This window comes from Thunnus thynnus, chromosome 20 (genome assembly GCF_963924715.1).
Source record: "Thunnus thynnus chromosome 20, fThuThy2.1, whole genome shotgun sequence".
NCBI lineage: Eukaryota > Metazoa > Chordata > Actinopteri > Scombriformes > Scombridae > Thunnus > Thunnus thynnus.
Window position 1 is genome coordinate 3,285,196 of NC_089536.1, and position 19,096 is coordinate 3,304,291.

Below are 19,096 nucleotides of genomic sequence, written 5' to 3' on the forward strand. Positions count from 1 at the left end.
TTAAGTACTTTTAGACATTTTTTGCACAGTAAAAACCTGAGATGATAATTGTTTAACATTTGTTAAATCTTCACAGTCAGACAGAAAAATAAACCAGTTTGATAGGAACGAGTCGATTTTCAGTTACAACACAATTACCAACCTTTCATTTCATTTTACAGATGGAAGTAGTAAAGAGTAACTAACATTCGATGACCCCGTTTAACAGATCTCCTCAGCAGTTCCTACACGTTTAGATTTTATTTGTGTCGGTCAACTCTGCCTGGCGTCTCCTTCACAAACAAACAAAAGTAACCACTAACAAACAACTTAAATTTTACCACCCTTTCAAAAGCACTTTGTAAAACCCTTGTGGTCTAGGTAGTAGATGAAAATGCTCCAAATACAACAACTAAACCGGATAAACATGTAAAACTTGAGCTGAGCCTTCTGACTGAAGCAATCATCAACAATAAATCATAGTGAGATCAAATAAACAGGAAAACATGGAACAATCTCTCAGTGTGAGGGCACATCTAGGTCATTATATGCATGTGCACTTGTCAATCGCCAACTGTAAAACATTCCTTCGTTACATTACAGAAGACTTCTACATGTACCTGTGTGTGTATGGGACTGTCCACCTACGCCCTGTATGACTCAGTGCTGAGTGTGTGTGTGCGTTTGTGTGTGTGTGTGTGTGTGTGTGTGTGTGTATGTGTGCGCGTGTGTGTGTGTGTGGGGGCAGAGCAGAGGAGTTCAGCTCTGGTTTATTCATGGCTGGATGGGGGGGGTATATCGAGTCGACTTTGAACATCTCCGAACTGCTTCTCTTTTATTTATCAGCGTGCTAATGGCCTGTCGCTCCCCGGCTCTCAGACTGGGCTCACTGGATATCAGACTATTGATTTCATAAGCGCCGTGGTGGCTTTTTATAGCAGAGAGATCAATGTCTGAAATCCAGACCAACGGATGTGCGAGTCTTAAGTTAACTTTTTTAATAATTATCAGCGTTTCCTACTTGAGGCTATATTTATCTCTCACATGTGAAACCTCACTGCAATTAAAACCTTACATCAGGTGGAAAAACTTGGATCGAGCTGCTCATTTGATTTAGCTCTTCCGCTGTAGAGGTGTTTGTTAATTAGACCTCAGTGCCGATTGTGGAGTCGGTCGTAACGAGCTCCACGAGGCCTCTCTCTTCATCACAGCTGCTTGTTAAACACGTTCTCGTTAGTTTAAAGTGTTTTAACTTTGTTGGGAGCAGTGATGTATGATTGCGCTTGTAATTAGAATAATTTCTGAATTGAAATTAGTTTTGTAGATGCGGTTCAGAATTTTCTGCGAGTAGTAATTCACACATAAGTCGCTCCCTCCGGTGTGTATATTAGTCTTCATATTACTTTTTTTTCTTTTCAAATAGATTTTGCTGCTGGATGAGATGATTATATTTTGCAAATAAATGCACTTTGGTTTTTGGAGGGTTTATAGAATCAAATTGGGAACATCTAGAAGGATAATTATAAAGTTTAGGCCAGGCAGTTAACACAACTAAAAAAATCTGAATCTGAACTTAAACATTTGAATTCGTAGCTTACCCTTTTTTTTAAAGCACCTGAATGTTCAACTAACTCATATGAGACCCAATCTATCAGCCAATCACTGTCAGTCAGCATCTGCTGGCATTCTTCGTGTGGGTTCGTTCCAAACTGAGGAAGTTGAGTCATTGTTGTTGCTTAAATATTGAGCAGATTGCATCTGGGTCATGTGGGTGCACTTCACAATACAGAACAAAATGAAACAAAATGTGAATGCTGAGTGTTTTTTACAGAACGACAGAAACACTCTTGTGGAGTCGGTGATGTTGCACAGTGGAGGTTCAAGTACAGACATGAAATGCGACAGTTTTGTTTTGACCTGTCATCACGTTACTCACGAAATTAACGCCCAATGAGAAACGGCTGATATGATCTGACGCCGCTACATGAATGTTTTGCAAATTTACAGATCACGGATCTGATAACATCAGAGCAAAGTTGCATGTTTTTGCTCCGGTTGTCAGCACGCAGTCGCTCTGCGCGGTGAAATGCCCGCACTGTTGAGAGAAGTTCAACAACACTCGCAGGCTGAGCTGAACAAAACACATTAAAATATACCCGTAAAGATCCTCTAATTAAAGGTTTAATCTATGAATGATAGACAGCGTCATTTCTGCCACAAGATCCACATTTGATGACGTATAAGGTGCTTTTTATTCAATGATACACCGATCCAACCTCACGCTCTGTTGATTCACATTGTTATACCACTTCAGTTCCTGCCAATACTGCGTACAGATCAATATCATTTTCCCCAGATCTGCCACTGCGTTGGAATTGTTTTTATGTAAGGTAACATGAGGCCACTGAGTCAGCGGCTTCCAGTCAAAGTAACCGACGGTGCAGAAACTGAATTTTTATAATGTCATTGACAAAGAAACTGTGTTCAGTATCTGCACTGATTCTCATTCAGCGTATCAGATCTGTACATCCTTTTAATGGATTCAGATACTAAATATCAGGAGAGTTTGTTGAGTGCTCTCACCTCACTGCTCATCTTACCTTGTGCGTACTCCTTTGATTTTTTTTTACATTTTTTTTCCAGCCGAGGCAGAGATAACTTTATTCTGAAGTTCTCTCTTTCTCAGCGCCTGCAGGGAACTTTTGAAGTGCTAAAGTATAAAGTTAATTTCCTCTGCGTCTGCCCCCGTTGTGGCCCAGCAGTAAGAGAATTAGCAGACACGTCGCCCATAGGAACATAATGTACTTAATGTACTCTGGTTCTCTGGTTTCATTCCCTGACTCTCGCAATAACTTCCCTCCCTCTTGCTTGAATAATGTGCTCTCCTCTTCATCTCCATCGCTTCCTCTCAATCACTTCGTATTTACTTTCGACCTCTCTGAATAACATTAATATACTTTCTACAGTAGCTCTCTCACTCCATCCACCTTCAGTTAACATATTTGAGAGTTGAGTTCATTATAAAAACAAAACCCCCTCGGAAGTGACCGGCCTACGGAGGAGTCGTCAAAACTCTGCCTCAATTACAGTAAACTGTGCGTTGGCGGTGGTGGAGCCTCAGTGCTGTTAGGTTATTCTGCCCGAAGATGCTGCCAGATATTAGATGTTACCATAATGACAGCGCACAGACGGACTCATCCATATTTAAGAGATGGTGTTGGGTGTGTTTGGGACGAGCAGTTATTACATCCATAACAATGACCCTCTCCAGACTTCCAGTGTCACTGTTTTCCCTGTTGTACCGTTGATTTTTTGTATTATTTTGTCAGCTCTCAAGGAAAGAGAGGAAGAAAACTTTTTTGTTATTCATCTGTCCATCATGCGAGTATCTCTTGACTTACGCCAGGTTCAGACTACACAATACCAACCTGACAGATGTGAGGCGTCAGGACCAAAAATGGGCGTCGAGTTGGGCAATCAATTGTTAAACCCTGTGTGCTAGACGACAACCAACCCTGCATCTGGGACGCTCATGACGTCCTGAAAATAAACTAGAATGTCAGGATTTTTTTACCCATCTCTTGCTTCATATGACAACTTCCAGCAACAACATTAACTTCTGTGACGTTGACCAGTAGGTGCAGAGAGCGCTCCTCTGTGCAGAACGACACGAAAGAGGAATGATGTCGTCGGAGCGGCTCTGTGAAACAGAGGAAAGGTTCATGGCGCTATGGCAACCGGACAGCCAGTATCATACACACTGCTTTGGACACCATCGTTCGTTTACATTCTTGTTGTTCCTGGAAGTCGGTCTCTGGCCTCTTCTTCTCTACGACATCACGCGGGTCGTGAAAGACGGGAAGCTACGATTGGTCGGGTGCCAGCGTAGAGTCTGTCATGTCTCTCGGCCAAGTCGCAAGAAGAATCAATGACTCTACAATCAGAAACATCTTATTGGATGAAAATATCATGTAATCTGAACCTGGGATAAGGCTATTTCCTGGATACTGTGCTACCTGATATTCGGTACTGATACAAAAACAGTATTTTTTGGATGTAAAAAGAGGCTGAACTTCTCAAATGGTGAATGATTTCTGAACACAAGCAGCTGTACCAAAACTAAATAAACTGATGCACCTGAGTAATAGGACTAAAACAGACCTGCCCCGCAATGCCAAAACAGTACTCCTTTTTTTTTCTTCACAGCAGGAACACAGCCGCTCTCGCCCACCTTCCCTCTCTCTCTCGCTCTCTTCTCTCCCATGCTGCTTAGCGGCAGGTGGGCGGGGCGGGTGGGGTAGGTGTCCGTCTGTGTCATTCAGATTACTGTAGGAGGCTTTAATTCGGTGTGTTGATGTTCCAACACAGCAAAGCTCATCCCCAAACTCCCCTTTTGTCTCTGCTTATTAACCCCTCCCCCCCCCCTCTTCCTCCACACCTCCCTCACTACTTCACTCTACAGCCAACTCTTTTCTTTCTCTCTCTCTCTCTTCTCGTCCTTCCCTCGTTCCCTCTTTTGTTTTTTCATCATGAATGCCCCGGCAACCGCCAACCACAGGTTTGGCAAAAATACACAAAGAGGACAAGAGACGAGCCAAGGATGAAAGCATGAGGGGAGGACGGTGGTGTGGGAGGGTGTATTTATTTGTTTTTAAGTGTGTATCCTGCTGTTTGATCAGTGCTGGCGGAGGACTCTCACCAGCTTAATGTGCATCTAGTTATCCTGTTTTTCCTTCGTTTTACCTCCTTTTACTTTCTTTTTCTCCTTTTATTCTCGTATTTCTCCTCTTTTTTTTTCCCACATCTGTTTTCATCACCGTCCTGATTTGTCTTTTTATCTTTTAACTCTTCTTATTCTTGTCAAAGTTCATAAGAAAATACTGAACTGAATGAACAAATGAATTTTTGGATCTATTTTAATGTTGACGTTATTGACAGGAGGAACACAGGAGCCCTTCAGCATGTGCAATCAAAAACATAAACTTTTTAAAATCTTTTAACAAAATGGACACATGTAGAGTTAAAAAAAATAAAAGGCAACATGTAGAGCTGGAATTATTTGTCAATAAATTGATTAATCAATTGACAAAAAAACGCAACAATTAAGTGCTTATGTCTTTTTTTTTTAAGCAAAAATTCACTGCGTCAACTTCAAATGTGAATATTTTCTTCTATTTTATTAAACTAAATGTTTTCGGATTTTGGACTGTTGGTCAAACAAACAAGAATTTAAATTGTGATGAGGATTTAAAAAACCTTCTGACATGTTATTGGTGAAATCGATAATGAAAATAATCATTAGATGCGACCCCAGCGACATGTTTTGGGGTCTTATTTCAAAGTGAACAACATGTAGTTGTGATGCCTTCTCACTGTGAGGGTTAACTGTTTGAGACGGTGCATTAACACTGAAGGATACTGCAACAAGAAGTCTTCATCTGCAGGTTTGATCGAACTCTTAAACATTTTTAATTAATCCAAATGCTGAATCTCATTCGACGTGTCCTGGGGAAGAAGTTTTTAGTCTTCACATTAGAGAGTAAAAATAAGATGAAGACTAAGAAGCTGCTGGGAAATAAGAGACATGTAATCAGCATAAAAATTGAGTCAAGGATGCTTCACAAAACTACATACATCATTAAAAAGAAGTGAAGAGCTGTTTACATAAATGTAACCCAGTAGAGGTCCTTAACATAACGACCTTGTTAGCAGACAAACAGAAAGCAAAAATCAACAAGGTGGTTAAACTTGACATGAACATTCATGCTTCCAGTTTCAGAGATGTTAATCTGGTTTTGTGTGTGTGTGTGTTCATGTTGCAGTCTCCCACCAAAGCCGTGTACAACGCCAGACACTGGACGTTGGACAGCGAGGAGGAGCCTCCTCCGTCTTTCCTCTCACGATCACAGACAGCTCCTGTAAGTACAAAATGACACGAACTTTTCTTTTCCATCAAACAATCTCAATATAAAACACATCTTCAAATGCTTCATGAGCAAAAATCATATATCTGACACAGTATGTTTTTTTTCCTGTTTCCCATCAACCCTCCTCTCTCCCTCCAGGCGGCGGTCTCAGCAGGAGGGTCGAGTAAGGAGCCCTCCGACGCTCAGAAGGACAACGGCGTTTTTAAGGCTCCTCCACCTCCTCCCAAGGTCACCAAGTGTGTCACCGTCCCTACAGACCCCTACCAGGACACCGTCACCACACTCAAATGCCGCAAAGAGCACAAAGAGGTACACAAATATTTGTCACTCACCTTGAAGCTGTATGCCACTACATACTAATGACGCCTGGTCTAAACTTAAGGAAAAACATATTAAGGCGTCCTGGTGGTTTATTACACGTTATTGTAACATCCCAGGTTCAAATCCAACCGGACCTTTGTTGCAGTTTGTTGTTCGTCCCCTCGCCCAAATTTCCAGTCACTCTCAACTAACTATTATTAAAACCATGATAATCATAATGCTAATGGATCAATTTCTAGCATAAATGCATAATATTTACTGGTTTTCAGCTTCTCAACGGTTAGGATTTAATGCTTTTTTCTGTCATACACTACCAGTCAAAGGTTTGGGAGCAGTTTCTAATTCAAGTGAATGGGAAGGTGACTGGTGATGTATATGATAATTAACTGAATATTTTAGGGTTTCTAACTGTTGGTTAGATGAAACAGGTAATATAAATATGTCACTTTGGCCTGTGGGAAATAGTGATGGACATTTTCCCACTATTTTCTGACAGACGAGAAAGTAATTAGCAGATTATTCAGTAATAAAAATAACTGTTAGTTGCAGTCCTAACCCCCCGCCCTTGTTGTTTTTTCAGTTGTATACAGTCGTCCAGCATGTGAAGCACTTCAACGACGTGGTGGAGTTCGGAGAGAACCAGGAGTTCACTGATGACTTTGAGTATCTGGCTACCGGTCTGAAGAGCGGACAGCCTCTCAACACACGCTGCCTTAGGTAAGAACCTGCTGGAAGGAACGAAGCGCCGCTTGCATGACGCCGACATGCTTGAACATGTTTGTGTGTTTGTGTCTCCCAGTGTGATCAGCTTGGCTACGCGATGTGCCATGCCCAGCTTCAGGATGCACCTCAGAGCCAGAGGGAAGGTGGCTCAGGTCTTCAAAACACTCAACGACGCCCCACAACACCCGGTGAGGATCTGACAGTCAGATGGGAGGGGGTCGTATTCTTAAAAACAATATCTATAAATCGTAAGCTCATTTAGGAATGACACAACTCTGAGAGCTCGTACGCTAGAATTAAACTAAATAAAATAAGCTTTAAGTAAGTTTTAAGAAAACTTACCTTTTATTTTAATCAATTTATTGACTTTTAATAAATGTATTCTCTCTTCTCTGCAGAACCTGGCTCTGTGTACGGCGTCTCTGATGTACATCCTCAGCAGAGACCGGCTGAACATGGATCTGGACCGCTCCTGTCTGGACCTGATGATCCGGCTGCTGGAGCTGGACCAGGACCAGTCGGGCGGGGCCGTGATAGACTCCACCAGTCAGCTGAGCGCCAGGGAGATCGCCAAGATGAAGGAGAAGATCAGGAAGCTGTGTGACACCGTGCACAACAAGCACCTGGACCTGCAGAACATAACGGTAACAGAAAGTTCATCCTATTTTCAAACCGATGCTGCTGTTTTGGTTTTTTTTTTAAGAGGGAATTTGCCGACAGTCGATGTTTTGTGTGAATATTCAAGACGTCAGATCGTTTTAATTTCATGTACTCTGTGTTTTTTCTGCTGAACTGCTTTATTATTGGGGTGGAAAAGCTTTGAAACAGCATTTAGACTTTTACTCCTCTCCGCTGAAACCTCTGACTAATGATATTCTTTCAGCAGCTCTTCAGTCAGGGTGACTCACAGCCACCCACAGTGAATCCAGATATTTCTAGCAGCTCCACTGGAGCTTTTAGCGATCTTTAACCCCAACAGTGAATATCAGGTTTTGTCCTCGGTCTCAGAATCAAAGTGCTTCTTGCTAGAGCTGCCATTTTACACCAACGTTCAGCAGTCACACAGGCAGAAATCTATCACAGAAAACAACTTCTGCACAATCACAATACATCATAAAATAACTGGGGACTGAAAGACTGAGATGTAACCTGTTTAGCTGAGTTGTTAGTTGACATTTTTTTCCCCCTCTCTTCTCTTTCTCTAGACGGGTCATTTAGCCATGGAGACGTTACTGTCTCTGACTTCGAAGCGAGCAGGAGACTGGTTCAAAGAGGAGCTCCGGCTACTGGGAGGACTGGACCACATAGTAGATAAAGGTTATACATTAAAGATGTCACAAAGATTTGAATTACTGATTTGTTCCTTTCTGGTGCTCAGCCTATATGGTCTTACAAGACACTAATCAATAATAACCGGGATGGTCACATGACCATTCATGATGTGCAGCTCCACAGATTCAAAACGAGAATATTCAGCATTCAGTTTAATGGAAGAAATGTCCTGTTATGATGGATACAGTGTTCTCAGAGCATCTCCTATAAATCTCACCAAAACATAAATCTCCATATTAAAAATCCAACTCAACGTATCGGCCTCGGACACCCTGAATGAATCAGGATTTTTCAATTGGATCTTTTCAAACAGATAATTCCTTAAGTCACTGTACAAATGGCAATAAAATACTAAATGAAATGCATCCACGACGACACCAAGATCACAAAAAATCACATAAACGTTGCTCTTCGGGAATACCTTTATATCTGCCTGCCTCAGTTTCCAGCGGTGAAGTACGAGTTCTTAACTGAACACACAGGAACCTTTGCCTTCTCTGTAAATTTAATTTTATATATGGTTCTGTACAGTAATCCTCTTTGATTTGAATGTAGTTTCTTACAAATATCTGTCTTCCGTTGTTCCTTATAGATCTTCAGTAGTTTTTGTTTGACCGTATTTATATTACACTGCATGTTATTCCTGAAAACATTGCAGCGACCTCTCTCGACCGAGGATAACGGCGTGCTCGATCCCACTTAAATATCTTTTTGGTCAGTCGTTCCTCTGGCAACTGAATAAAGCGTTTCCACGACCTCACCGTTTCAACTCTCTGCTTTTACAAGACATGACTCCCCATCCCATATCACCTTCAACAGCTCACTTAGCAGTAGATTTATGCACCCCCAAGAAAACACCTCATGGCTGGATTCTGGACGGCATTACTCTCCGGGGCATCTTTAAAACCCCTCACTCCTGCAGCATAAAATTAAACTGAGCTGACCGTTGAATCATAAAGTTTAGTGAAGGCTGAAAAACTAAGGTCAGGACACAATTTCATTTTATTCATTACCGACCCTGGCACTCTTCCTGCTGATTCTGCCAGTACTTTTAATTCCCTCTGCAAAGCACATATTTTAATTAAAAACCAAGCCAAAGATATGTATAAGAACTAGTTTACTTCAAAGACACTGCTCCAAATTTAAATATACGGTTAGTCTGCCAATCTCTGCAAACAACACAGTATCATCAGCATATAACAAAACTCTTAAATTCATATTATCAGTCACTACGCCTAGATTGCTTCATTTCTTCAGCTAAATCATTTACATAAAGGGCAAATAATGCAGGATAAAGAAGTTGTATTGATTCAAAATGACTCAACAAATGCTCAGTTTATATCAGGGATGATGCATCTGTTTACTGATTGTCTCCCGTGTGTGTCTCTCCGTCTTCACAGTGAAGGAGTGTGTCGATAACCTGAACCAGGAGGATGACAAGGAGAAGCTGGTGTCGTCTCTGTGGGGAGCTGAGAGGTGTTTACGGGTGTTAGAGAGTGTAAGTTTGACATTGACTCGAGGGCTTTGAGTTAACTTGAAATCTTCAGTCTGGCTCAACTTTATCTTTTCCCCAGTCTGTATAACAGAAAGAGTGAGATTTGATCGGAAACTACAGGATCTAAGAACCTCTGTCAGTTTTAATCAACACAAAACAAATGATTTGGTTCCCAAAAATGTATTTAAAAAAAAAAATCAGACATAAAATGACAAAATTTAATCAAATTTCCTCTCTAATCAGTTCAAACCATTGAGGTTTAGTTGAACTGTAATGGTTCAGACATCTGCTTGCTTATGGTTCTGTTAATGTACCATTCAACTCTAAATATCTTAATTAGGTTAACTCCTCAGCTCGATGCACACTGCATGTCTGTGACCTTGAACCTAAACACCAAACTTTCCTGCAGGATGGATATTTCCTTTTTTTTTTTTTTACATAAAGAAGGAAATAAAGTTTAGTTAGTGAGATGAACCAGTACAAGTCAGCATTGGGTGTCGTTTTCTTTGAGTCTTTGTCCATTTGTGTACAGGTTGGTCTTTATCTTAAGTTCAGTTCTGGACCTGTGAGGATATCCTCTGCCTCTAACAACAAACATGATAAAAAAAATACAACATACTGGAGACACAAAGTCAGGAGAGAAGTTAGAATTTAACACTTTATCACTGAAATGTGAAGATCTATTTCTTCTTTTAAGAACATTCACATTTTTGATGAGTATAATTTCAAAAATGAGTAAAATATTCCTCAAAAGCATCAACGGAACAGAAACAGCCGATGTCTTTAATAGTTTGTGTGTGTTTCTACATACAGGTGACCGTCCACAACCCTGAGAACCAGAGCTACTTGATCGCCTACAAAGACTCATCGCTCATCGCCTCCAGCGCAAAGTGAGCACGCACACACACACACACACACACACAGTCTCGACCTCTGACGCTGAGGGTGTCACTAACGTCTCTCGACCGTCGTCTTTCAGTTTCAGTCTGATGGCTGAAAACTCATAAAGAATCTTTTTAGGACATGTTGGATATTTGTTCATTTACTTAATAAACAATTCAGAGACACTGAACACTTGACAGAAGCAGATTTAAACCTTCAGAAACCCAGATGGACTCAGCGTGTGTGTGTGTGTGTGTGTGTGTGTGTGGCTGAGTCAGTGTGTCTGCTGGTTATTATGTGTATGAAAATGTCCCTTTTCATAGGGTTTTGTTCAATTTCCTGGTCATGACATCATGTCAGTCACAGCGCTGACCTTTTGACCCCTGACCTCGGCCTCTCTACTATTGTAGAGATGGAGAGAAAGCTCAGTCCGGTGTGGAAATGACCCGACCTCACACACTCTCTGTCTGTCTCTGTGAGTCTTTGCTCCGGAGTATTTCACACAGATATCGGTGTTTTTTATTTGAATCTGATCCTGATACAGTCAGTTTGCTCCAAATCTAATTTATTTTATTCCTTTTGGATATTATCATTAATTAATAACCCCGACTGATTACTGATCATTCACATTACTGTACCTCAGCCAATCACGGGGCTACGTACAATTATTCCTCTTGTTTGTTTGTCAGCTTGATTTGTCAAACTCATATGATATTTTAAAAAAAAACACACCCATACATTTATCTCTAACTTTGAATTTTATCTTCCAAAAAATTGGAATTATTATTACCTTCTTTATTACATAAAAAAATAAAAAATACGATGCTTCAAGACAAACACAATCGTTTGGTTTGAGGAACTGGAGATTTTAAATGTCTCATGATGGTCTAAATTCTTCTTCTGGGCCTTAACCATCCTGATAAAAAGAAAAAAGAAAACGCAGAAAGAAACGCCAAATATTTAATCTCCATTTTGACAAAATGTGACAAGTATGCTTGTCTTACTGTCCTCTGACTGTTTGTGTGGCTGAAACTATCAAACAGTTTTCATATCACAAATATATCATTTATAATTCAACTGTAAAATGTCCCATTCAGTACATACTTTGCTCACAATTCTGCAGTAAGAAAATTTAAGGGGTTTTTATCAAAAATAGTTTGTGTATGTTGTTTTAACACAATCAATATCGGCCTCAGAAACCAAGTATGAGTCGAAGTACGTAGCGCTGAATTAATTTACCTTCTCCGCCTCCTTCACCCTCTGCGTGACCGGACCTTCGCCCTCTACAGAAGGTCTGCAGTGAGGGGGGGTTGGAGGGAGGGGTGTGGGGGGGGGGGGGGGGGGGGTTGAGGATGATGAGGACGAAGGCTGAATATGTCAACAAAGAGCTGCTGTGTCAGTGGGCGACACAGGCCTCAGTCTGAGCCTTCAGCTGTCCTCTCTCTTAACTCAATTAACCCCCGAAACCTCAGGGTGAGCGAGCGAGCACCGCCACCTCCAACACAACTGAATCTGTGTATTCATGTCGAACGGACTCTTACGCTCCACATCTTCATCTTCTTCCTTTTATCGTTTACTGTCTTCTTGTGTTTTTCTTCTCTTTTACCTGACTTCACTTTTTTTTTCCTCCCTGTTGCCGTACATTCTGCCCTTATTGTTTCAACCCAAACTCACCCCTCTGCCTCTGAGGGATTCAGCTGTCTGCAGGACTAATCCAGTGAACCCCCAAACCGCCTTGTTAGCCAGCACACACACACACACACACACACACACACACACACACACACACACACAAAAAACCCCCTTTGTCTCATCGACTCTCCTCAAGAAACCAACGTTTTTCTTTACAGACACAATAGTAACTTAAATCCTGTTTTAAAGTTTGTTGCATGCGGTCTGTGCTGAACCTGGTCCTGGTTAGCGGTCCGTGGTGAAAGCTCAGAGTTAGCTGGTTAACCCACTTATGTCCCGGAGGCAGTTTTTTTTGGATAGTTGTGGGGATTCTCGCTCCAAGCTGAGTCGTATGCAACCAGTGCAGTTTTATACAAGTCCACACACTGGATTATAGCTCCTAAAGTCTTATTATTGACTGAAAAAGGCAACATTTTGACCTCACAGCGTCTAAATCAGACAAAAAAAGACTTTGGGAGCAACAATCCAGTGTTTTTCCTTCACTTCATTTGTTGTCTGACACCTGACATAAAAATATAGTATGAGATGCACACACTCTATCTTTTTTCCAAATATAAGTTTGTTTTCTAGTGATGTAGGTGGTCGGAGATGTGAAGAAAACATAATTAAGAACCTTGAAGTCTTCTCTAAACACTGATGTACTGCGTAGACACAACAGAGGTTGAAAATACAACATCTCTCAGCTGCAGAATGAGTTTTTAGCCCAACCAGAAGAAGAACATGAACAAACTGCTTCATGGACTCTTTTAAACCACAACACTGATTTACTGTAGTTTTCCTCTGCGTCCTCCCTAAACTCTCACTGTGTCACATCCTGTCTTACTGTCACTCTCCATAACTGGTGTCTGAACTTTTTTTTTTTTTTTTTTTTGCACTGAACCTCCTGTTTCCCTTTTCTGTTCTTCCTTCATTTCCTTCCTCTCTCTCTCTCTCTCTCTCTCTCTCTCTCTCTCTCTCTCTCTCTCTCTCTCTGTCTCTCTCTCTCTCTCTGTCTCTCTCTCTCTCTCTCAGACTCTGTTTTCTGCTCTGTGTTCAGTCATCGCTGTCATTAGATTTAATCTAGTTATTTACAGCAGGCTGTTGACCTGCTTCACCTCCTTCTGCTGCTGCTGCAGCCGGCCTCTCTGCGCGTGCATGCGTGTGTGTGTCTTTATTTGTGCTTTCAGACACATCTTGAATGCTGCTCTGTTTTTTTTTGTTTTTTGTTTTAATGTGTAGAAAAAGGGGTAAGAGGAGAGTCCCGTTCAGACATCTGGAGGTTTGTTTGTGTTGGTGACGAACGAGTGACTGTAAATTGATCAAAGCAGCAGGTGAAGACAGTGAATTAAAACACTGGATCACCGGTCTGATGGAAAGGAAACAGGAAGGCTTTCATCCATCATGAAAGATTTTTATTCTTTAATTTTCGACCTAAGCAGCCATTTCAGGGAGTTTTTTTTCCAGATGTTTTAGGATTGTGTCTACATGGATCCTTAAATCATGCCTGACCTCCATCCTCCAGCATCAGCCATGATTTGAGGATGTCTGTATGTTTGATTGATCCACTCAGACCTGTGTTATATATGTTGTTGAGTTGTGTACTTACATTATCCCAAATGTTTCCAACAAGATTCAAACCCAAAGAAATTTGTCATTTAATCAAAGTAACGGACCGTTTACCGTCATACCTCCTCTACCAAAGAGTAAACACGTACAAGATGCATTCGGCGGCGCTGTGTTTGTCCGCTACAATGGCGTCTACCAAAGAGTAACTTACACACATACAAGATAATACATCGACGTTGTGGTTGTTCCACACAAACTGTTATAAATGGACTTTTATTCAGTTTTAAGACACATTTTCATGATAAACTTAGGTGGTTTTTAACTATATCTTTTAGCTGGAAGAAGGATTTTAGTCATTGGACGTCTGGATCTTAAGTTATCAGAGAAATAAACTGGACAAACGTTAGCAGCAGCTCGGCTAACAGCCCCTCCAGGAAGTCCGGTGGTCACCAAACATCGTCAGAGAAACACATACATGCTAAAAATCTTGTTTCTGCAGGTGTTTCGTCATGTTGTCGGCGTGCAGCTCTTTACTCGAAACACATCAGTAACATGACGGGTTTTTGTCCTACTAGTAGTAGTTGGTAGTATTATTTAACAGTTTTGTGTATTGAAATGTGTCCTCTACTCTCCTTTCAGGGCGTTGAGTAGGTGTGAGGAGATGATCCAGCGTTACAGCAGGCAGGTGAACTCAGGTGACAGAGCCGTGGTGGGTAAAGCAGTAGAGAACTGTATGAGAGCCATTATAGGAGTCCTGCTCAACCTGACGCATGACAACGGTTAGTAAACACACAGGAAGTCGATTTCATTGGAGCGGATTGTTGAATAATTCCACACAGACGACCTGTGCTTGATGTGTTTGATGTGTTTGTGTGCAGAATGGGGCAGCACGAAGACAGGAGAGCAGGAGGATTTAATAGTCACGGCTCTGAACTGTGTCCTCAAAGTCCCTCAGTATCTCCCACAAGAGCAGAGGTTCGATATCCGAGTACTGGTGAGTAAAACACACACACACACACACACACACACACACACTGCTGGAGCCAGAAATCCAAAAATATGGACTCTTGTGCTGCAGAGTAATGTCTGTGAACAACAGGGCTGCAACTAACCATTATTTTCATTATTGATTCATCTGCCTATTATCGATTAGTCCTAAAATATCAGAAAATGGTGAAAAATGTCAATAACTTGTCTAGTTTTATCCCGACCAGCAGTCAAACAGCCAAAGATATTCAGTTTACAATCATAGAAGACTAAAGAAACCAGAAAATATTCACATTTAAGAAGCTGGATTGAATTGTAGTCAGTGTGGAAATAACAATGACATATCTAGACATGAAGTTCCTGCTGGGATATGTTAATGGAAACCATTAGTCTGTAATGGTTGCTGGGAAGCTGTGAAATGCTGTTACACTTATCACACAGTAACAGACAAGATAACTCTGTTAACTCTGTGTGTGTGTGTGTGTGTGTGTGTGTTTCTGTTTCTCTGTGTGTGTGTGTGTGTGTGTGTGTGTTTCTGTTTCTCTGTGTGTGTGTGTGTGGTCCAGGGTCTCGGCCTGTTGATCAACCTGGTGGAGTACAGTGCCAGGAACAGGTACTGTCTGATGGAGATGGAGATGGAGGGAGGTCAGGGTCCCTGCGACTCCACCGTCCTGCTCAACCCTCAGCACCAGGACATAGCCAGCACCGGCCCGCTGAGCGCCATCGCTGCACTCGTACAGGTACCAACTCAGCAACCCGACGCGGTCCAGATGTTCATAACACACAGAGGAGGAACCGACCAGTAAACCAGCTGTTGTATCGTTCATCTTAAATTTCAAAACCCGCAGACGAGTAATTTAGTTCATTTGACAATAAAAGGGTCGGATTAACATCTGAGACTGAAGGTGCTTTTACACCTGCAGTTCTGCTTCAGTTTGGGTCACATGGACTGACAGGTATCTCATTGATTGGACGGTTTTGATGATGTCATCCTGCGTTATCAGTGTTACATGGATCAATGTGGAGAAATCAAGCTCAACAAACATTTCATTTTCTGATTGACCAGAGAAGATTTTATCCTCTGTCGACCAAAAGAGGAAGAAGAGTTTCAGGAATGTCTCTCTTGTTTTTCTGTTTTATGTGAGGATGAAGAACTTTGAGTAATATTGTAGAGCCTCAGTGATCAGTCAGTCGACAGAAAATGAATCAGCAGCTATTTTTGCTAATCAAATAATATGTTTTTAATGAAAAATATCAAACATTTGCTGGTTGCAGCTTCTCAAATGTAAGAATCATACATAGAAAAGTCAAAATCACTTCTCTGTCCCTGTTTTATTATGTTATTAATAGTTAAGGTTCAGAGTTGCAGATAGTTTAGTTTAGTTTAGTTTGTGGAGTTCGGGGTTTTTCCTGCCGTTTCGCTCTGTTTAGTGAAGCACAATCAGCATCAGATTCATTTATGCAGCAGGTGCTTTATGAGAAATATTTCCAGCTGATCACTTTTACATCTTAGACCTTAAATTAATAGTGGTCGTTATCCTCGGCGCTCGTGCCTCGTCTCATCTGTGTTTTGTTCTGCGCTGCCGTGGCGGCTCAGTTTCCCATGAGCGCCATTAAAGCTTCATTTAAATCGAATCATCCGTCTAATTAAATTTGTCTGGTGTTCTTATCCAGACTGACTTCCAGCGAGGTCAAATGTGGAATCAGTTCAACTAGAGAGAAACTAGAACTGTAGAAAAGAGGAGAGACGCAAATGATTTCTAGTAAAAGTCAAACCGTCGCCACGGCAGCAATCGCAGAAAGACATCTAGTCTCGACTTCAAGAAGAGACTTTCAGCCACATTTGAACACGTGAGACCAAAATATCCACCAAGAAGTCAGAACACAGAACATTATTTGTTCAGATGACTGTCAGATTTAATCTGAGGGTTTGAACCCTCACAAGGGGTCACTGGATTAATCTAAGAGGTCACGAGGTCATCCAAGCTTTCCTCACATTTTCTTTATTTCTTGTGAATTATTGTATTTCATCTCCTCAAGCAGACATCAGTTACTCAAATTAACCAAAATAAATCATCTTTCATGTAACTTTGCTTTATTTTAAAGGCGCACAAGCCAAAAAAGGTTGGAACCGCTGCATTAGAGCAACATCTAAAAACAACCAACGGGAACATAAAACCAATTAAAATAGATTAAAATCAAATACAAGTAGACAAAACTATAATAGACCAGAAATATACTGTCACTGCAGTAAGAAGACGCTCCAAATGTAACAAGAGAAGATTAATCAATCAAAGGCAGAGGAGGATAAGAGATATATATATTTTTAACTTTAGATTTGAAAGTAGCAAAGTTGGATCCATTTAAGATCATCATAAGGTGATTGTTCTGAGTGAAGGGACTGTTTCAGATACTGTTCATCAGTCATTTTTCTACTTGTTACCACAGAACTTTACATCTATTACGTGTAAAATTTGACTTTGTTTTTTTGTGTATCAAGGTAAAAGCTAACCGCTACACAGCCTTTGCTAAACATAAACGAACTGTCTTCCTGTCGTCCTCCTCAGCTGTTCCTCCAGCGGGAGCGGGCCGCCGTCCTCGCCGAGGCGCAGACCGATGACCTCATCAAGGAGGCGCCCAAGCCCGCACTGGACCAGAGCGGAGAGTGGCAGGAGACGGGCGGGGAGATCCAGTGGGTCGCCAAAGACAACGTCTCAGACAAACAGGAAGACGCCAAGAAGAAGGAGAAGGACGAGGAGGACGAGGAGCTGGACCTCAACAAAGGTACGACTACAGCCTGGTTCTTCAAGATGAAGTCTGTAGATTTTATATTTAAAATGTGTCCTCTTCATCCTCTTCCTCCTCTTCCTCCTCTCAGCTCTGCAGCATGCAGGGAAGCACATGGAGGACAGCATCGTGGCCTCCTACACAGCACTGCTGCTGGGCTGCCTCTGTCAGGGGAGCTCGGTGAGTCTCACACACACACACACACACACACACACACACACACACACACACTACCAGATTGAGGTTAGATAAAGTAATTAGCATCACTGTATCGGCTACAGTGTGTATTGATTGCAGTCCAGTATTTTCTCAGTGCTGCACTTTAAGTTCATTAGCTTCAGGTTTGTTCTTTCCCAGCTGCCAGTGAACACACCATCATATCGTTTCACATCTGCAGCTTCTCTGTTCAACAGCTGCTGGTGCTGATCGGCTTCAACCAACAGCTGTTATTTTATCCCATCATGTCTTTAGTTTTTATTAATGGTTGTTGGATCAGTTTTCCATCATTACTACTTCAGATCTCAGACACACAAAATCCAAATTTATACTCCCAGTTGCCACCTTTTGAGGAAATTCACTACTTTTAATACAAGAAAGTCAAATTAAGAACAGAATCTAAACAATGTGGTCTTTTGTTTAATGACACTTCAGTATTTTCTGCAGTTGTTCATCTGCATTTTTATCATAAATTCTTACATTTTGTGCTGAAATAGACACATAAACCTCATCAAACTGTTGATGTAAGTTTTCAGATTTTGTGTATGTTTTGACTCTCTCTCTCTCTCTCTCTCTCTCTCTCTCTCTCTCTCTCTCTGTGTCTCTATGTCTCTCCACCAGATGAATGTGACTACTGTGAGAGAGAACCTGCCTAAAGGAGATTTCTCCATCATGACAGAAATGCTGAAAAAGTTCCTCAACTTCATGAACCTCACTGTGAGTCACACGTCTTTAGAAACCCTCCTCTGTGTAGCGTGATGTCATAAAAACTCTAAAACTGCCTGAATACTCAAACAAAATCAAACACTGTGAAAAAGAAATCAGATAAGTAGACACATGACTGAAGTCCTGGAGCTTCTCATCAGGGTCAGAGAGAGAATGCTGTAATGATTTTTGGAAAAATGACACCAAACGTTCATCTTTTCGCTTTACCAGCAGCAGTCAAACTTTATTTCACGACGCGTTCGTCTTGCAGTCATGTTACACCTTTTATTAAAACCTTAATGAGTGAAATTAGCTGATCATTAAGACGATCTGTGAGTCAATCAACAGTGAAATCTGAACAAAATGACTTTATTAATGACATAACCTGGGAATTAATTATCATGATGTATGATGTCATGTGATAATGAGTGAATGAACTTGATGAGATGATGAGTTAACAGTTATTAAACTATGAGATGATCTGTGTGTGTGTGTGTATGAATAG

The 19,096-nt window shown here is 41.3% G+C and overlaps 1 protein-coding gene across 1 annotated transcript in view; it reads left to right on the forward strand.

The window, feature by feature from the left end:
* Window positions 1-19,096, forward strand: part of waplb (WAPL cohesin release factor b) — a 37,032-nt gene that overhangs the window by 14,007 nt on the left and 3,929 nt on the right. Inside the window, exons 6-19 of the mRNA XM_067575763.1 lie at window positions 5,802-5,897; window positions 6,045-6,215; window positions 6,808-6,944; window positions 7,027-7,138; window positions 7,349-7,594; window positions 8,156-8,267; window positions 9,683-9,780; window positions 10,591-10,667; window positions 14,536-14,675; window positions 14,775-14,890; window positions 15,450-15,623; window positions 17,451-17,667; window positions 17,762-17,850; window positions 18,508-18,603. Of these exons, the coding sequence (XP_067431864.1) occupies window positions 5,802-5,897; window positions 6,045-6,215; window positions 6,808-6,944; window positions 7,027-7,138; window positions 7,349-7,594; window positions 8,156-8,267; window positions 9,683-9,780; window positions 10,591-10,667; window positions 14,536-14,675; window positions 14,775-14,890; window positions 15,450-15,623; window positions 17,451-17,667; window positions 17,762-17,850; window positions 18,508-18,603 (1,881 nt within the window). The remainder of the gene's footprint in view (window positions 1-5,801; window positions 5,898-6,044; window positions 6,216-6,807; window positions 6,945-7,026; window positions 7,139-7,348; window positions 7,595-8,155; window positions 8,268-9,682; window positions 9,781-10,590; window positions 10,668-14,535; window positions 14,676-14,774; window positions 14,891-15,449; window positions 15,624-17,450; window positions 17,668-17,761; window positions 17,851-18,507; window positions 18,604-19,096) is intronic.